Genomic DNA, 21,962 nt, shown 5'->3' with positions numbered 1-21,962 from the left:
TAACAAGTGAGAAATGATTTTTAAAATTTGCCACCAGCTTTCCAATTGCACAAAACGGATCTACTAGCACATCAAAGTGGCATAAGTCAGGAAAGAACAGCAAGCGCACTGAGTTGGTAAACAGTCACATGCTTTGGGATTCGTGTGAAATACAAAAGGCTTGGTATATATCAATTCATGAACAATGCAACAGATAGATGTATTGGGTTTGAATGGAGAAGAGGTATTTTATGTGATAAGGTTGACAGAGAGAGTGGTTAACCAATGGGACAAGCAAGTCTTCCAAGCGGAAATCAAAGTTATCATGGCAAGTGAAGGAGCAATAGACACTCAAGGCCAAGGCCAGTGGTTTTAAGTCTAGAAAGAACAGCTACGCACTGAGGGGTAGCAATTGACGTGCTTTGGGATTCATGTGAAACACAAAGTTTGGTGAATGTCAGTCATGAGCAATTCAACAGATAGAGGTATTGGGTCTAACGGAGAAGAGGTATTTTCTGTGTGATAAGGGTGGCAGAGAAATGTTAGTCAATAAGCAAGCAATGTCTTTAAGGTGAAATCAAAGTTATCATGGCAAGTGAAGGAGCAATCGCCCTCAAAGTCAAGGCCACAAACCAACCACCATGTTAAACTCACAAGTTTCTTTGTCTGAAAACAGGATGAAGGCTATGTTCATATCAAAGTTCGGAAGCTTGAAATTTTTCAGATGTAATGCCCATGCCTGCTTACGCAAAGGGTTTGAGAGATCACACCATCACCCCTAGGAAAAACACTGCCTAGTCTGCGTTTTCAAGTATTTTTGTTGTAGGAGACGCACTTCCTAGTTTGATCATTGAAGTTTCACCCCAGGAGACGCACTTCTTAGTCTGGGTCCTTTCAGGATACACCTGTAGGAGATTGCACTTCCTAAATTGAGATTTCACCCCTAAGAGACGCACTTCTTAGTTTGAGTCATTTAAGTTAGACCCTAGGAGACGCACTTCCTAGTCTTGGTTCATTGAAGTTTTACCTGTAGGAGACGCACTTCCTAATCAAGGTCTTTCAAGTTATTCTTTTAGGAGACGCACGTCCTAAATGAGAGTTCATTCATAGGAGAAGCACTTCCTAGTTTGGTTCATCGAAGTTTTACCCATAGGAGACGCACTTCCTAAATTGGGAGTTCATTCATAGGAGACGCACTTCCTAGTTGAATCATTGAAGTTTCACCTGTAGGAGACCACTTCCTAATTAGAGTCTCATCATATGAGAGTTCATCCAAAGAACCACTTCCTAAATTGAGAGTTCATCCATAGGAGACGCACTTCCTAGTTTGAGTCATTGAAGTTTCACCCCAGGAGACGCACTTCTTAAGTTGATTTACACCTGTAGGAGACGCACTTCCTAGTTTTTGCGTCATTTAAGTTTATTCCTAGGAGACTCACTTCCTAGCTTGAGTCATTGAAATTCACCCCTAGAGATGCACTTCCTAGTTTGAGTCATTGGAGTTTCACCCATAGGGAGACGCACTTCCTAAATTGAGAGTTCATTCGTAGGAGACGCACTTCCTAGTTTGAGTCATGAAAGTTCCACCCCTAGGAGACGCACTTCCTAGTCTGGCTTTTTCAGGTTATATTTATTTTAGGAGACGCACTTCCTGAATTGAGATTTCACCCTAGGAGACGCACTTCCTAGTTTGATCATTTAAGTTCGACCCTAGGTGACGCACTTCCTAGTCTGGTTCATTGAAGTTTTACCTTATAGGAGACGCACTTCCTAATCATCGGTCTTCCAGTTTCTTTTAGGGAGACGCACTTCCTAAATTGAGAGTTCATTCATAGGAGACGCACTTCCTAGTTTTAGTCACTGAAGTTTTCACCCTAGGAGACGCACTTCCTAGTCTTGGTCATTTAAATTTCACCCCTAGAGACGCACTTCCTAGTTTGGTTCTTCAGGGTTTATTATTTAGCAGACGCATTTGCTAGTCAAAGTTTTTGGTTTTACTCGTAGAGACACACATCCTAGTCTAGTCTTTAGTTTAATCTCATCATTGCATCAGTAGTATAAGTGGTTTACAATTTTGGTAACAACTCACAAATCTTCCTAGTGCAAACTGGGCAGAAAATTTCGTATGTTTTTGTTTGTTTTGATTACAGGTGTTGATACCCAATTTTTTCCTATGTATTTTCATACTCAAAAATACTTTCAAAATAGCATGTGTATCCATATATAAGCATGCCCAAGAGTTTTAATATTTTTTCCTAATTTTTAAGATTTTTAAAATCAATTTATTTTCATTTCTAGCAAAGTATAAAATCCAATAATTGCTCCCAGGATTATCATTTTGGGAATAATTTATTTATATATTCTCATATTTACACCAAAGTATAATTAAGGTGATTTTTGCATATTTTTATATAAATTAATTGGCATTTTTTAAAGCTAAATTGCGTATAATTCAATTATAGCCTATTTTACAATTTAATAGCATTTTACAATTACAAAATCATTCCCAGTATTTTTAATTAATGATTATATAATTATTAATTAGTTTAGTGCTTTTAATTTATTTTTAAAATCATTTTTAACTATTTTTATAAAATTAAAGGGGAGAAATTGGTTATTTAATACATAGCCATTTCAATTGCAATTGTAGCCTCAATTTAACCCCCAATTCCACCCCTAATAAACGACCCAACTTCAAATTTTAAACCAAACCCCACGACCCTTTTCAGACCCGCCCAGCTTCTTTTTAATCCTGGCCGTTTGATCATTTTGATCAACGGCCATGAATCGTTCTTTCCTTTTTTAATTCACATACCCTCCTTAACCCTAATTCACTCTATCAGATGTGCCGCCTTTGAACTCTCTTCACCTCCCAGATCCTCTCTAGCCCTGTCCGGAACCTAGCCCTAACCCACCTACTTCCTTCCTATTTCCATCGGAATCCATGGCATTCTTGGCCAGAGTGGCCTGTCTCACTCTCCTTCACCATTAAACCTAAGCTGACCAAACTCGGAGGGCTTCCACGGTTTCCTTTAGATTTGTCTCAGATCTGCAGGAGCTATGGCCTCTACGACCATTTTCCGGCATGTTCAAGGCAATATGAGTCTCTTCGACTCAGGATCCGACTTTCCTCAAGACCTTCTCATTCTAGGGTTTTCTCTACCATTTTTAAGCCTTCTAAGGTTCTATACTCGTTCATTTCTTTTAGAACTGTGACATGCTTGGTCCTTGCTTGACGTTTTAAGGGTTTTCCCCAAATTTTCTTTCTCAAAACCGTTCAAATCCAATTTTTAGGGTTTCTGGAAAAAGTTTCTTTAAAATGTTTTCTGACTCTCTTGCTCTCTCTTATGTGTGTTTATACTCACTTGTTTATTTCTTATTATGCTCAAGTTTGTTTTCTTATTTCGATTTTGCAAAATCTTTTCGCTGTTCCTTGTTCACATGTTAACTAGGTTGTTTGTCCTTTACTCTTTGCTATGTGTTCGTGCTCTTTGATTTTGTTTCACTTTACTGAGTTTTTTGGTATTCCTGCTAAGTATTGCTCTTACCAGCTTTGTTTAAACTTCTGAGATCTGTTTTGAATTCCAAGATTTTCTCAAGCATGCCTTTGAATCAATGTGTTTGCCATCGCGTATGTTTGCCTCTCTCAATGATTTCTCACCTCTGATTCTATTTGAAACCCTGAAATTTGGGGGTTTCTCTTTGGGTAGATGGCACTAGGGTTTCACTTTGGAACCCTAGGTTTCCAGACTCACGGTGAGCCTGTAATCGAACTCAAATCCTACTTGCCTGTGGTTCTGAAACTTTCATTGTTAGACTCTTCTTTTGCTTAAACTGTATGCTTTATATATGAGGAAAACTTCCCTTTCAAAAGATTTCACCAAGAATTGATTTTGAAATCCCTTTAATTATGCTAATGATTCATCACTGATTTATTTCGATTAAATCCCTTTTACCCTACTGGCTGTTTGTTTTGATCCTTTTGAGTAAAAATCCTAGGCTTGTGATGTTTTCCTTAAAATACTTGAATTATTTCCATATCTATATGACTCTTTCCTTAATTACTTAAGGTTCTCTGTGATTACAATTGGATCCGGGACCCTTTTGATTGATTTTCAAACTGATACCTTATTTTACTTTATAAAGAACACTACTATTCCATCTTTCCTTAATTACCAACTATGTATTTGACCCTATTTGTGCACTACATGGTTTCCTTACCTTAATCGAGCCTTAGTAAACTGATTTTTTCTCCTTATTTCATCTCAATTAGCTGTTTGACCTAGACCCCATAATTAAAGGAGTCTAGTTGTCTTAATTGATACTAATTGATTGGTTTCTATGTTTGTGCACCCTTTGCCTGCCTTACTTGTTTTCAAAAACTATATAAGGACCTAGTCCTCCCTCTTTCTATCATCAGGGAATTCTCTCATAATCATAAACACACGAAAATACACCACTCACACACGGAACTCACTTTTTGAGCAATACTATTTCTCTAATCCTGCTTTACTTGAGATCTTTTGGAACTGCTGTTTGCAATTCGGCTTTTTCAAGGCTACTTTTGCTTACTTATTTTCTTTGAAATTGGTATGTCCTTTGTTTAAATATTCTGCTTCACCCCCTATGTGTTTACTTTAAAGCTTCAGGCTTCTTGTTTACTTTATTGCTTACATGCTGTAATTTGTGCTTCATATCTCTTTTCTTTGCTTCTGTTTCTGTCATGGATCCCTATCCCTATTCCCTTCTATGTGCTGAGTTAAGGCCTTGGCCTGACAGTATCCTAATTACTGCCCAGACCATGACTTGATCCACAATGGATCCTAACTCTCAATGTTTGGCTAGCAGGCTGGTCAGGGTGTGCCAGCATCCCAATTGCTGGGCATGACTACCCGCCTGCCGTGTCTCTCCCTGATTCCCTTCCCCCTGTGCACTTACACTTACTCTTAGATTCTAAGTTCTGCCCCTCTCTTATGAGCCTTGCTTTGGGACCCTGAGTTCCCTCTGAACTTGGACATCTGAGGGCTATCATCTCCACATTGAACTATGCTCTTGATTCTGAAATATTTTTGGGGTGCAAGCACTGCCCGGAGTCCCTTTGAGACTCTTGGGAACTTTGACACACTCCAAATATGAGAAAGTCTTTTGGAAATCTGATCCTGGAAGTTGGTTTATCTCATATTGTTGGACTTTGAGTCTGAATTAGGCTGATTAGATGTAGCTGTAACCGCTGCTGTAATTTTTTTTTTTACTTTCTTTTTTTTGATCCATTCGGTCTGTAATAACTATTGGGGATGGATAGTGAAAAGGGATGGGGGAATGAATGCATGTAAAGGGTAGAAAGCATGCCTATAGGATCTTTTATAATTCTGCATTTTTGCGCTTAGAAAGCATGCCTATAGGATCTTCTATAATTTCTGCATTTCTGCATATAGAAAACTTGCCTATAGGTCATTCACAATTTCTGCACTCTGCATTTAGAAAACATGCCTGTAAGTTTTTCTACGCTTCTGCACTTCTGCATTTCCGCATTTTAGAGATCATGCCAATAGGGTCTGCATATAAAATCATGCCTTAAGTTTTTCTGCATATACACACCATTAGGCAAACAATCTTAGGCTTAATAATAACCAACTCATTCTAGACATTATGTCTATAGGACTCTTGCATTTATATAACTGTTTTAAAACTAATGACACTTAGAGATCATGCCTATAAGAGCAAACCAACTGAATCTAAATCGTCCATCTCGCTAGTAAGTCTAGAATCAGTGGTAAAGTCGTTTAAACATCTGCAGAACTTTTGTTTGTTTCTAAAATCAATAATCCTCCATAAAATCAGTACTCCTTCTGTATTGTTAGATATCCTGATCACAGATCTCACCTAGGCAAGCCAGTAGGTAATTGATTAACTGTATCAGTTCTGATAACTACATCTAGTCAAGACTAATTCGGACTCCTCATCTGAGAAATATGTGAATCAGCCTATCCTACGCCTTAATTGAATTAAAGACCTAACCAGTATCTGAAGTCATGCTATGTATTTGCATTTAAGTGAGGAGGCCTGTCTGAGCCCTAATTGCTGCTTGTCTCCCCCTATTTGACTATATGTTTTGATTGTCGCCTAGATTTTTTATCCTTTCTTGAACTTCTGAAAAGCCCAATTCCCTTCCCTTTAGGACTAGTAGTTCCAATGCCTCCGGAACTGATAGGATCGGGACCGGTAATAGCATGCAATAAGTAACGATATTGTTCCGCGCTTCAATACCTCAACGGGGTGGGAAGGGTAGACATGGAGATGATGAGCACGCGATAACACCATGCGTACGATTGACTACCGATGTTGTGTGGATGATCCATGTATTTTACAAACCTAGGACCCCCCTTCCTTTATGTAATTATTTTAGATTGACAATTTTCAGTTCTTTAAAATTCTGCATTTTGTTTCAGACATTAAAATTTCCCCTTTAATTTTTGCATTGTCCTCTTCTTCTAAATAAAATTTTCTGCTCACCCACTTATGTATCTGATTGTTTATATTCATTATTTGGTCCTTTTTTTTTTGCACTTAGACATTCTTTCAAATAACTAGGAAATCGCCTATTCAAAATATCGGCATGCTTAGTAACCATTATACATATCTACTCGAGGTCCTTATGTGAAATTTGTCTTGTATGCTTACTTGCTTTAAAGTCACAATTGTAGCATGGCCGGGAACCACACTAGTGGATCTTGAGGGGTGCCTAACACCTTCCCCTCGAGATAATTTCTAGCCCTTACCCAAACTCTGGTTTTCCAACTCAAACCCTTCTTAGTGTCCTAATGCACTTAATCATTAGGTGGCGACTCTTCAAACTCCAAAACCCAATTCCCAAAAGGGAAAGGAGTTGTCCTCCCAAATGTCGTAAACCCGATTTCGCCTTTAAAAGAGGAAAAGGGGGCGTCGACAACAGGAACCCACATGGAAAACAAGGGAACACAGAAAGTTTCGGCAATCAGGCGCCCGCCTGGAGAACAAGGGAAGACAATTCACGTTTCAAGGGAAAGCAATGTTCAAAGGAAGACGGTTTATGTTCAGCAATCAAGCACCAACTTGGAAAACAAAAGGAAAACAATTCAAGTTTAAGAGGGAAGGAAAACAGTGCAAGGTTAGCAATCAGGCGTCCACCCGGAGAACAAGGGAAGGCAATTCAAGTTTCGAAGGAAGACAGTTCGAGTATTGGCAGTCAGGCGCCTACCTGGAGAATAAGAAAATTCACTTCAGAACGCAATTCAAGTCAGCAACAAAAGAAGCTCGCGGCGAGAAGGCGAGCCCACAGTCCAAGGTGATGTTAGTCACGATCCAAAAAAAAAAGAGAGAGAAAGGCAAAAAGTAAATCCAAATGTAGAAGTTGATGAAAGATGTGCGCTTCTCAAGACATGATTGAGGTCACTGTGAGCACGTGATTTTTGCCCTACATGAAAATAACTTCTAAAAATAGACCAAAAATAATTTTTATTAATTTTAGGAATTTTTCTTTGTTTATTTGCATTTCATGCATTTTTAATATTTTTAAATCATAGAAAAATCCTAAAAATTGTCATTTTTACATATTTATCTTTTAGTCTTTAAAATTAGTATTTTTCTTTAGTTTTAAGTTAATTAGTTGTTTTAATGTTAAAAATAAATAAAGAGTTTTTAGTTTCTACAAAAATNATCACCTATTAAAAAATTCAGCATGCTTAGTAACCATTATACATATCTACTCGAGGTCCTTATGTGAAATTTGTGTTGTATGCTTACTTGCTTTAAAGTCACAATTGTAGCATGGCCGGGAACCACACTAGTGGATCTTGAGGGGTGCCTAACACCTTCCCCTCGAGATAATTTCTAGCACTTACCCAAACTCTGGTCTTCCAACTCAAACCCTTCTTAGTGTCATAATGCACTTAATCATTAGGCGGCGACTCTTCAAACTCCAAAACCCAATTCCCAAAAGGGAAAGGAGTTGTCCTCCCATTGTTCTTTTTAATACCTAAACCTAGACCTATATGCCTGAGACTAGAAAGGGCCGCAAGAGAAACGACCCCCCAATCACCTTCTCCACAGCTCACAGCCACAACACAAAAACCAACGACCACCCATCTTCATCACCGGCAGACACCCTTCACCAGCCAAGCCGCCGCCGGATTTCATCACCAGCTGGCCGGAAAACGAGCTACAACAGTCGCCCACCTCCCTTTCTCGCCCTCACACCAAACGACCACCAGCTAACCACCCCAAACCAACGATGAGCCACTGATTTTAAGAACTTTTTGCTGTTAATTTCGAAAAAAAATCAACAAGCTCGCTGATTCCGATTTTTCTGTTGGTTTTGGATTCAAAAATCAGAAAGATACGAAAAAATAAGAATTCTATCTTGCTTCATATTTTAATTTCGAACTTTGGTTAATTATGGGGTTGGTTTGAGTTTGAGGTGAGTCTGATTGCTCCGGTGTGGTCATCGCTGTTCGAGTTTCGAAAATCCGTTTGAGGTCGGAGATTTCAGGTGAGGTTTCCGGACAGATTTACGGTTCCGTCGAGGTTGTCCCTGTCTAAGGTTTCCAGTGTTAAGTATTTTCAGATTCGAAAATTGCTTTGTTTCGAGGTTCGTTCCTTTTCTTGGTGCTATATAATTTGTTTGAATCATTTTTATGCTCTGTACTTTTTGCTCGATATAGATAAATCCTGATTTAGTCATTCTTGCGTTAATATTTAACATTTTAGTCGTTGACTCTTATCTATTTGTTTATGATTAATTTGTTCGTTCAGTTTGAAACAATGTTGATAAATATTGAGATTTTGTTAAGTTGAATTTTTGTTTGGGTTCTGTTCTTATAGTAATGAATAATTGTGTGTTTAGCTTGCAGTAGTACAATTGCTCAAGTTATTTGACTTTATGTTGTTAACAGTGTATATATTGGAGAACTGATTTGGAAATGGTCTACTACTAAAATTGTGTGTTAACGTTTTGGGGCTTGGATTCACTGGAAACGCATGTCTGTCGTTAGATTTGGTAAATTATGATGCAAACTTTGGTAATTGTTTGTCAAAGCTTCATCTACTTTTTCTTCCGTGTGTTCGTTTAGTCCCCATTAATTAGTTGTAATATTCTCGAAAATTTGAATTAGTATAATCTTCCTCCATGTTTCCCTTTGTCCAGATCTTGTGAGCTAGCTATGTGAGAAAATATATTCGTATTTTAGTTTAGGAAATATTTTCTATGATATTTTTGGTGTTTGGTTGGTCAAAATTAGGTGGCACGTGATAATTGTATGTGGTGGAGGATAGAAGCTATTTAGCAAGTATAACTAATTGTCGTCGTCAAATGTGCTCATTGCCGTGACACTTGATTTTGTTAAAAAGACCCTTTGAATTGATTTGAGGTGTGCCATATTTGCCAAATGTATAATTTATGGCCCTCAATTAATTAATCTTGTTTTGATCCTTAGAATTCGAGGCGTGCCATTTAGCGAATTTTCATGGCCCTCGCAAAGTTGCTAATGCGTAGTTGCTTTTAGGCGCGTTATTTAATAATGTACCTTCCTAAACTCGGGTGCACATTTATGTGACCCAAATCCAAATCTCAACGTTAGATAAAATGTGTTATGGGCTACGGTGTGCATTTATGTGACGCGGCTCGAAACATATTTTAAATAGCGTTGCAATCTTTCTTAAAATAATTAAATAAAAACGGTCAAAAGTTAAAATTGCACATAGGTTCAAAACGTATTAAAATCAGTTAATAGGCCAAATTATAACTGTTGAGCGACCGTGCTAGAACCACGGAATTCGGGAATGCCTAACACCTTCTCTCGGGTTAACAGAATTTCTTACCCGGATTTCTGGTTCGCAGACTGTTAAACAGTCATTCTTTTCCTCGATTCGGGATTCAAACCGGTGACTTGGGACACCATAAATCTCCCAAGTGGCGACTCTGAATCTTTTAATAAAAATCCCGTTTCGATTGTCCTTTAATTGGAAAAAACTCCTTTTATTATACCCTTTCCGGGGTGTAGTGAAAAAGGAGGTGTGACAGTCACAAGCACTACATGTCCGGTCTTGATCCGAAAAGCTGAAGAAGAACGAGCTAGCACCTGCAACTAGCAATCATCAAGGTTCAAACCTAAAGTCTGCATGAAGAACCACTGAAGACTCAAGATCAAGCTTCAGAAGACTTATAGATAGGAATCTTGTAACTCGTAGTTAATAGGTTTAGCTAGTCTTTTTTCATGTTTTGATTTTGATGTAATAACAGGACCGCAGATCCGAACCTCGACGGAACGGCACCTCGACCGGCTCTTCACCTCGGTATACTCCATCATCTTTCTGAACTACACTAACCTGATTCCTTTATAGCCAAGGATATTAAGCAACCTCGGAAGCAAGGTTCGGTCAAATCTTTCAAAATGCTTCCCATGGAGTATCCAAACGGGCAAAAATCGCTCGTATCCGCTCACTTATTCTTTGCACGAAAACTCTTCTGTTTTCGAGCAAAGAGGGGCAGTTGTGAGCACGTGATTTTTGCCCTATTATGAATTACTCCATAAAATATCAGAAAATAATTTCCCTATTTTTGCAATTTTATAGGATTTTTTGTAAAATTTATTAATTATTTGATTTTTGTGCATATTTAATTCCCATTAAAAATAAAAAAAAATAAAAAATACCATGCATTGCATTTAGATTTTTTTCACATTTTAGTATTAATTAATTAGTTAGTTGCTTTATTAAAAAAATAAAAATCACAAAAAAATGACTCATTTTTACATTCTTAGCCTTAAATTTGGATTATTATTTTTCTCTTTAAATTTAGGATCAATTAATTTTTATAAACTTTATAGTTAGATAATTAGCTTAATTTTACAATTTGAATTAAATTAGGAATTTAGTTTGGGTTTTAATTAATTAAAGAAAGAAAAAGAACAACAAAAAGAAAAGAAGATTGAAAAGGCTGGTTTTAAATTCGATTGGGCCAAACACTTTAAAAGCCCAAATTTTTTCTCCCTACCCAGCCCAAACCGGGTCGACCCGACCCAACACCCACACCCTAACCCTACCCTCTTTATTTTTCCCCTTAACCTAAAATATAGGGATACACACACAAGGCAGCTGGAGGGAATACAAAAAACAGATCCGCCACAGAGACTAGGACAGACCCCATCGTCCTGCGCCTCCTTCTTCAATTGGAAACCCAGCGAGAACAACCAACCAAAGACCCCTGAAGCTTGGTCTTCTCCGAACGCCCATATCCCTGTAGTTTCATCTTCTCATCGCACCCCACCATCCCCGGAAACCAAACGACGAAGAACACCCATCAGCCGTCGATACCAAAACCAAACGACCCCCGTTCTTGATCTAATTCAGCAAAAAACACGAGAGAGTTCCATCACTACTTCCTCTCCATGTCTTCTCTGCCTTACCTCTGTCGTTCGAGTCTGTCGATTCCAATCGAGGTTCCGCGCGTCGTTCTTTGTTCGTTTTCAGATCCATTCGCTTCCAACTGAGCTAATCTTTTGTAAATTATTCGAATATAACTGTTACATCTACTTCTTTCATTGTTGTCTATGCCATTTTTAGACCTTGCATCAGGTATGATACTGTAACGACTGGTCATAGCAGTAATCCTTTTGGTAGTTCTGAGATCTGGGCACTTTTGTTGCATTGTTGTTTTAACTTTTAAGGACCTTTTTTAATCTCCCAATGGTGTCTTCACGTGAATACAGAAACTTGGGACCGCGATAAGAGTGGTATTAGTCATGGCTGTTTGTCACATGTGAATCTCGTGTCACAAAAATATGACAGATCTGATTCAAGGTGTAATTGTTTGAATTAATATTTTGTTGATGTTTGTTCCGTTTTGGTCGAAAGTCTAACGTTTGTAGTTTGTTCCATTTTTGTGATTGTTTGGATTACAGTATGGGGTCTAGAGGTATGAATTCACTATAAAAAATGCATTGTCAGAATTGAGATTAGAGATATAAATTCAAATTCATGCTATCTTTCATATCATGCCTGATTGTGTATTTTGGTTTTGTCACTCAATTGGATAATGCGGTCAATGAGAAACTTCTAGAAGTTCTTTAACTTATTAGTTAGTATATGGAAGAAAGTTTGCAGCAATTGTTTTATAATATCTATTTTACTTTCAAAATCACTTTCTATATCATTTGTTTTCGAACTATATTTTTCCTGAATACTCTTGTTGTTCCTGGTAATCAACCTGTGGTGTCAGCTCTGTTTCCACTGTTTAGAGACTTTTGTTGTGGCATTCCTCCTGCTTTTAACCTTCACCTTTCTCGAAATTTTAGTATGTAGCTTTACCTTTTCTATGAAGCCATAACAACTAAGCAATTGTTGCTTCACATTGGTAGGATTCCTGTGACGTTTTTGTGAGGCCTAATTTCTAAAATCCTGGGGGTGCATTTCATGTGACCCGATTTTAATTTCTAACAAGGTTAAATAGAATGTGTCGTGAACCACGGGTGCATTTCATGTAGCGTGGCTTGCGATATATTCTCAATAACCTTGAATTAATTTCTTAAATAAGTAAAAGCGGTTTTAAAGCTAAAAATGCACATAGGTTTAAAAGTGTTCTAAAATAAGATAATTGAGCCAAAAATAACAGTTGAGCGACCCTGCTAGAACCACGGAACTCGGGAATGCCTAAAACCTTCTCCCGGATTAACAGAATTCCTTACCCGGATTTCTGTGTTCGCGGACTGTAATACAGAGTCAATCTTTTCCTCGACTCGGAATTTGAACCGGTGACTTGGGACACCATAAATTATCCCAAGTGGCGACTCTGAATTTTTAATAAAATAATCTTGTTTCGATTGTCACTTAAATTGGAAAAACTCCCTTTATTATACCCTCTTTACGGGGTGTAGGAAAAAGGAGATGTGACAACACTCAATCCAAACAAATAATAATTTTTGAAAATCTGAATTCGAATTCAAAGTTTCAAAGCTTTTTAATGGTTGTCAATGGTGGAATTGCTCTCTCTTTTTCTTTGCTTTTACATTACTGAAATTTGGGATTGAGAGATAGAGAGAGACGTAGAGAGAATTCTCAATTCTTTGCAACAACATCCAATCCAAACAAACAATATTTTTTGAAAATCCAAATTCGAATTCAAAGCTTCAAAGCTTTTTAANCAATATACCATACCAAACAAACATTACGTTTTTTAAAAACCCTAAATTACGTAATTACAAAGTCTTACAAAGTTACTTTTTAAGTCGGCCGTCAAGTGGTAGGTAATTGCTGCTCCTCTTGTGACAAGATACGGTGGGAGGGGTGGGATGTGGAGAGAGAAAAGTAGGGGAATGGAAGATATGTTAGAGTAATTTTAGGACACTAATTATTATCATTAATTCCCTTAAAATGTACGTAAATGGTAATTGGGTATGTAAAATGTAATTATAGTAAAACTTGAGTAGGAAGGGTAATATAGTTTCATATAGTGTATAAGAATGTAAAAATTTCTATTTTTTTATGGGTCATTTTGGGCATAGCCCAAATCAGCCCAACTAGCAAAATACATGTTGCCCAACCCATTAACACTTGGGCTGGTTGGGTGGATCAAATGAGTTTGGGCTGATTTTGTACCCCCTAATATTAGCACATGGGTATTTTGTCCGGACAAGTAAAATTTATTAAGTATTGGATAAAAGTAAATACATTTAAACATTTGCTAAAAAGTAAAAATATATTCAATTAGTGGCTAATTGTGCACTTTCACCGTTATAGTTAGACTCGAAGGCCCAAACCATCGAAGGCCCAAACCAGATTTTTACGAATCGCAGGTCAAAGCAAAACTCAACTTCCATGAAGTTTTCCTTCTTCCCAAAATTATATTTTTGTCCAAACAAATAGTTTAGGATTTATACTTGTTTGTTGCTGCACAGTAGTGCTTACCGCTAATAAAAATCCTTCTCCTTTTCCAGTATACAAGCAACAGAAGAGGCAAAGAAGATGAAGTTGGATGTTAACGTTTTAAGATACCTTTCCAAAGATGATTTTCGGGTCCTCACTGCCGTTGAGATTGGCATGCGCAATGTCACTACCCTTTCCATTTTTTCACTCTATTCACTTTCTTAATTTTTTTCTTTTCAGTTTATAATCCTTCTTTGTTTACTTTTTTTTTCTTTTTCCAGCATGAAATTGTGCCTTCTGAGCTCATTGACCGTATTGCTTCCCTCAAGTTAGTCCTCTTTCGTTTCCCTTAATTGGAGTATATTGTCTGTTGTTGCGTTGATATGTTAGTAATTTTTTTATTTTCTTCTTTTAATTATATTTAAATATATAGGCATGGGGGCTCATATTTAATTATAAGGCGTGTGTCTCATTGCCGTGAATTCTTAGTTGCACTTTTTTTTTAACTAAGCTCACACTTTAGTTGCGCTTTGCGCAAAGCTTTAATAGACCTGGAGCATTTTTAACGTTTTTCTCCTTTGACAACACTAGTTGTCCTTAAATTTGGATATTTGCTTTGATATTTAGTGCTCGTGTAAGCACGCACTAGAAGAACATGGATTCCCTGTTCCAAATGTTGTCGATTGCAATCGACATTGTTTGATTATGTCACTTGTACCAGGCTATCCACTGTAAGTAATGCACACTTTTTAATGCCATCTTGGTGGTTCTACATTCTGGTGATGCTACTGTTTTACTTTATTGTGTATGCTAAACTTAATTATCAGATGAAGGCCACTTGTTTTTTGTCTTAAGCTACAACTATGGCCATAAATTCCACTTCCCCTTTATACTTCTCTATTCCTTCTCAGGGAATAGGATGCACATGTGGTAAGAGATAATGACGATTTTTTGGATCAGTTTTGCTTGACTTTGTTTAAGAAGTTTGAGGGGAGATTGAGGCCATTTCTAAAAGTTTTTAGTCCATCATCAATCTTTAGTGCCGTTGAAGAAGAAATTCAATGGCGATGAAGATTTTTCTAATGGTCTTTTTAGTTCTAGGGTCCTTCGTCATTGGTTATATGTAGAAGTAGATATTAGTAATTTCTTTAAACTTTTGTGAACTAGGTGTTATTTACCTAGCAGTACATATGCAATGCTTTGTCAATGCCAACAACAACAACAACAACATCAACCTAGTAAAATCCCACAAGTGGGGTTTGAGGGAGGGTAGAGTGTACGCAGACCTTACCCCTACCCCGAGGGGTAGAGAGGCTGTTTCCGGAAGACCCTTGGCTTAAGAAGATGAAAAGAGAGACAATGCATCAGAAAACAATAGAAGTAATGACAACAACATAATACCATAGAGTAGATGCAAAGCACTAACAATAATCACTAGATAGGGTCAGGCACAAAGAACAGTAGAATAGTGTGAACACATCATGACCACTAGCAGTCTAAGACAAAGCCCTATCGGACTAGCCTCACACTTGTACAAAGGAGAATAATGCTCAACTACCTCCTAACCTACAACCCTAATGCTCGACCTCCAAACCTTCCTATCAAGGGCCATGTGCTCAGAAATCTGAAGCCACGCCATGTCCTGTCTGATCACCTCTCCCCCAATACTTCTTAGGCCGCCCTCTACCTCTCCTCGTACCCTCCCAAACTAACCGCTCACACCTCCTTACCGGGGCATCTAGGCTTCTCCTCCGTACGTGCCCGAACCATTTGAGCCTCGCTTCCCGCATCTTATCATCTATAGGAGCTACGCCCACCTTCTCCCGAATAACTTCGTTCCTAATCTTATCCATCCTAGTATGCTCGCACATCCACCTCAACTTCCTTATTTTTGCTACCTTCATCTTCTGGATGTGTGATTGCTTAACTAGGCAACACTCAGCCCCATACAACATGGTCGGTCTAACCACCACCTCTATAAAACTTATCTTTGGGTGATAGAGGCACTTTGTCAATGCCAAGTTTCACAATATTAGTCATAAGGATGCGATGAAATGAGAATTACTTATTTCTAATCACCATCATAATTTGAAAAAATATATTTTGTTTGTGGTATTGGAGGTTCTGCATAACCGTTATGTTTCAGTAATTGAGTTTTCATATAGTAGCATAGAATTCTACATAGCTTGCTTCATAGGAATTATCATGTTCTTTTTTCATTTCTTCAAGTATAATCGCCTTTAAAAATGGTATGTTAGAGTCATGGACCTTTGCATGATCAATTATGTGGCTAAACTGGCCTTTGGAAGCTTAAGTAAGTTTGTAGTCCTAACTTTTCTTCCCAACTACTACTTGGGGATTCTCGTTCCTGCACAAACTCTATAATCTTGCTAGTCTATTTTGTACTTATAGCAACAGCTCCTTGTAAGATACACAGAATACTCTATTTAATAGCATTATGAGAATAATGTTAAGCTGTAATAATAACTGTTATGTAGGTCTTAAACCTTGGAAAACAGATTTTTGATCTTCAACTGTGTGTGCATTATTGTCGTATTATTGGTTGCTTCCTAGAAATGCTGTTGGGAAAACTTATTATGATGGTTAAAATAGTGTGCAGGTTAAGGAGCTGCAAAACCCAGATGTGGTTTTTGAAACAATCATTGGTGTTGTTGTTCGTCTGGCAGAACACGGGCAAGCACTTTCAGTATAATATAAAAATCGTCCCGGATCGTAGGTCCCTCGCCAAAATGGAAAAGAAGCCTAATGAAAGCTTTGGGGAATACGGGCTCAGATGGAGAGAGCAAGCTGCCAGAGTCAATCCTCCGATGGAAGAAAAAGAGATGGTCGACTACTTTCTTCAAGCTCAAGAACCAACTTACTTTGGACATTTGATCACGGCTGTGGGCATGCCTTTTAATGATGTGGTAAAAAAGGGAGAAATGGTAGAAGATGTGCTGAAGTCTAGCAAGATCATGAGTTATTCTGCTTTAAAAGCCACAACACAAGCAATTCAGAACAACACAGGGAACTTGCTGGGTCAGAAGGAACATGATGATTTTGCCATGGTTGTTTCAGAGTCACGACGTGGACCAAAGGGTCCGCCTCACCAATATACCCAGCCTCAACTCCAATCCCAAACATATCCCCGAGCTCCACATAATCCACCTCAGTATTATCCTCCGAACAATGTCCGGTCATATGTCCAACCACCAGGTCACTCCCTATGGCGAGCGCCAGCACCACATAATGCATTCTTGCCTTCACAACATTTTCGAGTACCCAACAACCCTAGAAAATAGGGGCAGGGAAGGGAACAAAGGCAAAGAAATAGTTTCACGCCAATTGGGGAGTCCTACACAAGCTTGTTTGAAAAGTTAAAGCATTCTGGCCTGATTGAGCCGCTCCTCGACTATACTCCAGACCCATATGCAAAAGGCTTTGATCTTACTGTACGATGCATGTACCACTCTAATGTCCAAGGGCATAGCATTGAATATTGTCTTTCTTTGAAAAGGTAAATAGAAAGAATGATTCAAGAAGGAGTAATTGTGATCAATGACAGTGACAGGGAGCATGCGAATCCTCTTGGGAACTTGTTGACCGAAGTTGATAATATTGAAGTTGGTAATGGTCTTGGCAATATTGATGCGGAACTCAGTGGCTAAGATGTCGTGCTTGGTAATTGGAAAGACGCTCCATTTCTTGGTTAGCCGGAGAGGAGTTTTGGTGGTTTATTTTGTTGTCATTTTTGTTGTCCGGGTTATTTTCAGGGTTGTAATTCGGATATTGTCTGTGACTCAAACCCTTCTATCCTTTTATTTTGCCTAGTTTGTTTTGTCGTAGTAACTCGTTTACTGTTGTCTAGGTTTGTTCCAGGGTTGTAGCCCCAGTTTAGTTTGCTTGTTTTGTTGTTCGAACGTTTCACCGTCTGTCTAATGCAATTTCCTCTTTTCTGTTATTTCTAGTCATTTTCTTTTGTTTAGTTCTCTCCCCTTTTTATAGTTCTTTTCATGCTGGTTCTAGTGACATGACATGCACGTGTAATTCTCAGCCCGATCTTAAAAAATTAGTTTAGTCATGAAGCAATGAAACAATTTTGAAGATGATAGGGACATTTGAGGGAAATGAGTAAAGGCATTTTGAGATCACTTCAAGCCCGAATTGTGTGAAACTGGGGCAAATAGAAGATAAAGAAACACTATTGAAACGCATCCTACCGTATCAGGTTGAAGCTAAAGGCAAGTTTGCCCCTAATTGGCAGGATTCGTTCGTGGTAACGAGAGTGTTGTCCAATGGTGCTTTGTATTTAACAAATGTAGAAGGCAAATGTGTGGATATGGCTATTCATTCTGATGCAGTCAAAAGATATTACGTATGATTTCTTTGGTTTGTTTAATTGTGTTGTTTGTATTTGTCATGCTTTGAAGATTGGAATGACGAAGGCATTTTATTCTGCTATCTAAACATTTTATCCTTTTTACCCCTTTGAGCCTTATTTATTCTCTTTCATACCCCTCTTTTGGAACTAGAAGCAGAGTTTAGAAATACAGTTATAAAAAAAGAGAAAAGAGGAAAAGAGAAGAGAAAAAGAGAAAGAAAAAGGGGAAAAGAGTAAAGAAAAGAAAAGAAAAGAAAAAAAAAGAAAAAAACGAAAAAAAAGAAAAAGAAAAGAAAAGAAAAGAGAAAAGCAAAAAAAACAAAAACAAAGCAATTCCTATGTCATGAGCTACGTTCGACCTGATTTCTTTTAAGGATACGTAGGCAGCCTCACGGTTCGGTCCCGTCAAAATAAAAATCCCTAAGTCCCCAAGCAAAGAAACTGGGCAGAAGTTGTGGTTATTGTAAGAAATCTGATTCCGGAAGTTGTAATCTTGAACCCATTCGAATTGTTTTGAGCATTTTGATACCCTTTCTTTCTAACCCCATCCAAAAGCCCACATTACAGTCCAGAGAAAGACCTTCCGATCAGTCTTCGAGAGATGCCAAGGCGAGCAAGCAGAGGTGAATCATATCAGGGGCAACGCTCCGGTCCAAACAAGGAAAATAAAAAATGAGAGAGTCTCATTGGTGAAAACCCTCACGGGCACTGTAAGGCGATGAAAGCTGAGAGAAATAAAAAATGAGAGAGTCTTATTGGTGAAAACCTTCACGGGCACCTTGAGGCGACTGTAAGTTGAGAGAAAGAACAAAATGAGAGAGGCCCGATGGTGAAAACCCTTCAGGCACTACCAGTCGAATAAGGATTGTGAATCACACTGGATAATCGGAGCATTGAAGCCCAATTTCATGGTTTAGAGGTACAACAAGAGTTGAACATCAGACTTGCTTAACAGAATAGGCCACAGGTGCATGTCATGGTCATTAGAGTTGGTATCCACATTTGATAGGTTTCTACTTTGAAGTTTTCTTGTTAGGAATCATCTCTTTCCTTTGTCCTTTACTCTATTCCTTTTGTCTTGTTTACTTCCTCTTCCCGAGTCTGTTTGGTCAGAACAAGTGAGAAATGATTTTAAAATTTGCCACCAGCTTTCCAATTGCACAAAACGGGATCTGACTAGCACATCAAAGTGGCATAAGTCAGGAAAGAACAGCAAGCGCACTGAGTTGGTAACAGTCAACATGCTTTGGGATTCGTGTGAAATACAAAGGCTTGGTATATATCAATTCATGAACAATGCAACAGATAGATGGTATTGGGTTTGAATAGAGAAGAGGTATTTTATGTGATAAGGTTGACAGAGAAAGTGGTTAACCAATGACAAGCAAGGTCTTCCAAGCGGAAATCAAAGTTATCATGGCAAGTGAAGGAGCAATAGACCTCAAGGCCAAGGCCAGTGGTTTAAGTCTAGAAAGAACAGCATACGCACTGAGTGGGTAGCAATTGACGTGCTTTGGGATTCATGTGAAACACAAAGGTTTGGTGAATGTCAGTTCATGAGCAATTCAACAGATAGAGGGTATTGGGTCTGAACGGAGAAGAGGTATTTTCTGTGATAAGGGTGGCAGAGAAAGTGTTAGTCAATAAGCAAGTAATGTCTTTCAAGGTGAAATCAAAGTTATCATGGCAAGTGAAGGAGCAATCGCCCTCAAAGTCAAGGCCACAAACTAACCACCATGTTTAAACTCACAAGTTTTCTTTGTCTGAAACAGGGATGAAGGCTATGTTCATATCAAAGTTCGGAAGCTTGAATTTTTCAGATGTAATGCCCCAATGCTGCTTACGCAAAGGCTATTGAGAGGATCACACATCACCCCTAGGAAAAACACTACCTAGTCTGGGTTTTCAAGTTATATTTTGTTGTAGGAGACGCACTTCCTAGTTTGAATCATTGAAGTTTCACCCCTAGGAGACGCACTTCTTAGTCTGGGTATTTCAGGATACACCTGTAGGAGATGCACTTCCTAAATTGAGATTTCACCCCTAAGAGACGCACTTCTTAGTTTGAGTCATTTAAGTTACGCCCTAGGAGATGCACTTCCTAGTCTGGTTCATTGAAGTTTTACCCATAGGAGATGCACTTCCTAAATTAAGAGTTCACTCATAGGAGACGCACTTCCTAGTTTGAGTCATTGAAGTTACACCTGTAGGAGACAGCACTTCCTAAATTGAGATTTCACCCCTAGGAGACGCACTTCCTAGTTTGAGTCATTGAAGTTTCACCCATAGGAGACGCACTTCCTAAATTAAGAGTTCATTCATAGGAGACGCACTTCCTAGTTTGAGTCATTGAAGTTTCACCCATAGGAGACGCACTTCCTAAATTGATAGTTCATAGGAGATGCACTTCCTAGTTTGAGTCATTGAAGTTTCACCCATAGGAGACACACTTCCTAAATTTAGAATTCATTCATAGGAGACGCACTTCCTAGTCTGGTTCATTGAAGTTTTACCTGTAGGAGACACACTTCCTAATCAAGGTCTTTTAAGTTATTCTTTTAGGAGACGCACGTCCTAAATTAAGAGTTCACTCATATGAGACGCACTTCCTAGTTTGAGTCATTGAAGTTTTACCCATAGGAGACGCACTTCCTAAATTAAGAGTTCACTCATAGGAGACGCACTTCCTAGTTTGAGTCATTGAAGTTACACCTATAGGAGACGCACTTCCTAAATTTAGAATTCATTCATAGGAGACGTACTTCCTGGTCTGGTTCATTGAAGTTTTACCTGTAGGAGACGCACTTCCTAATCAAGGTCTTTCAAGTTATTCTTTTAGGAGACGCACGTCCTAAATTGAAAATTCATTCATAGGAGACGCACATCCTAATCTAGTCTTTAGTTTACTCTCATCATTGCATCAGTAGTATAAGTGGTTTTACAATATTGCTAACAACTCACAAATCTTCCTAGTACAATCTGGGGCAGAAAATTTCGTATGTTTTGTTTGTTTTGATTGCAGGAACCCACATGGAAAACAAGGGAACACAGAAAGTTTCGGCAATCAGGCGCCCACCTGGAGAACAAGGGAAAACAGCTCAAATTTCAAGGGAAAACAGTTTCAAGGAAGACAACTCAAGTTTCAAGGGAAAGTAGTTTCGAAGGAAGACAACTCAAGTTCCAAAGGAAAGCAGTTTCAAAGGAAGACAGTTCAAGTTTCAAGGGAAAATGGTTCAAGATGCAAGGGAAAACAGTGTCAAGTAACAAGAGAAGACGGTTCAGGTTCAGCAATCAGGCGCCCACCTGGAAAAAAGGGAATTCAATTTAGAATGCAATTCAGGTCAGCAACAAAAGAAGCTCGTGTCAGGAATGCGAGTCAGCGGTCCGAGATGATCAACAGAAGCTAGTCACAATCCAGAATAAAAAGAAAAACAAAAAGAAAGGCAAGAAGTGAATCCAAATGCAGAAGTTAATAAAAGATGTGACCTGCTCAAGACAAGGCTGAGGTCACAAGCTCTCCATGTCCCGTCTTGGTTTGAAAAGCTGAAGAAGATTGAACCAACACCTGCGGCTAACAAGCATCAAGATTCAGATCAGGGTCCGCATGAAGCACCAACCAAGACTCAAGATCAAGCTTCATAAGACTCATAGATAGGAATCTTGTAACTCGTAGCTGATAGGCTTAGTTAGTCTTTTTCATTTTTGA

General features: G+C 38.4%; 1 protein-coding gene and 1 long non-coding RNA gene across 2 annotated transcripts in view; both read left to right on the top strand.

Moving 5' to 3' along the window:
* The window catches only part of LOC109213271 (serine/threonine-protein kinase rio2-like), a 23,091-nt gene extending 6,503 nt beyond the window's left edge, over positions 1-16,588 (top strand). Inside the window, exon 8 of the mRNA XM_019377052.1 lies at positions 16,489-16,588. Coding sequence (XP_019232597.1) covers positions 16,489-16,588 — 100 coding nt within the window. The remainder of the gene's footprint in view (positions 1-16,488) is intronic.
* LOC109213273 lies at positions 14,022-14,324 on the top strand. Its single transcript, XR_002065983.1, has 3 exons — positions 14,022-14,058; positions 14,157-14,203; positions 14,309-14,324. It is a non-coding gene; the product is annotated as an uncharacterized LOC109213273 (long non-coding RNA).
* Positions 16,589-21,962: the final 5,374 nt, after the last annotated feature.

Source organism: Nicotiana attenuata, unplaced genomic scaffold (assembly GCF_001879085.1).
Source record: "Nicotiana attenuata strain UT unplaced genomic scaffold, NIATTr2, whole genome shotgun sequence".
NCBI lineage: Eukaryota > Viridiplantae > Streptophyta > Magnoliopsida > Solanales > Solanaceae > Nicotiana > Nicotiana attenuata.
Note: the sequence above shows the minus strand (reverse complement) of the source record. Positions and strands in the feature narration are given on the sequence as shown.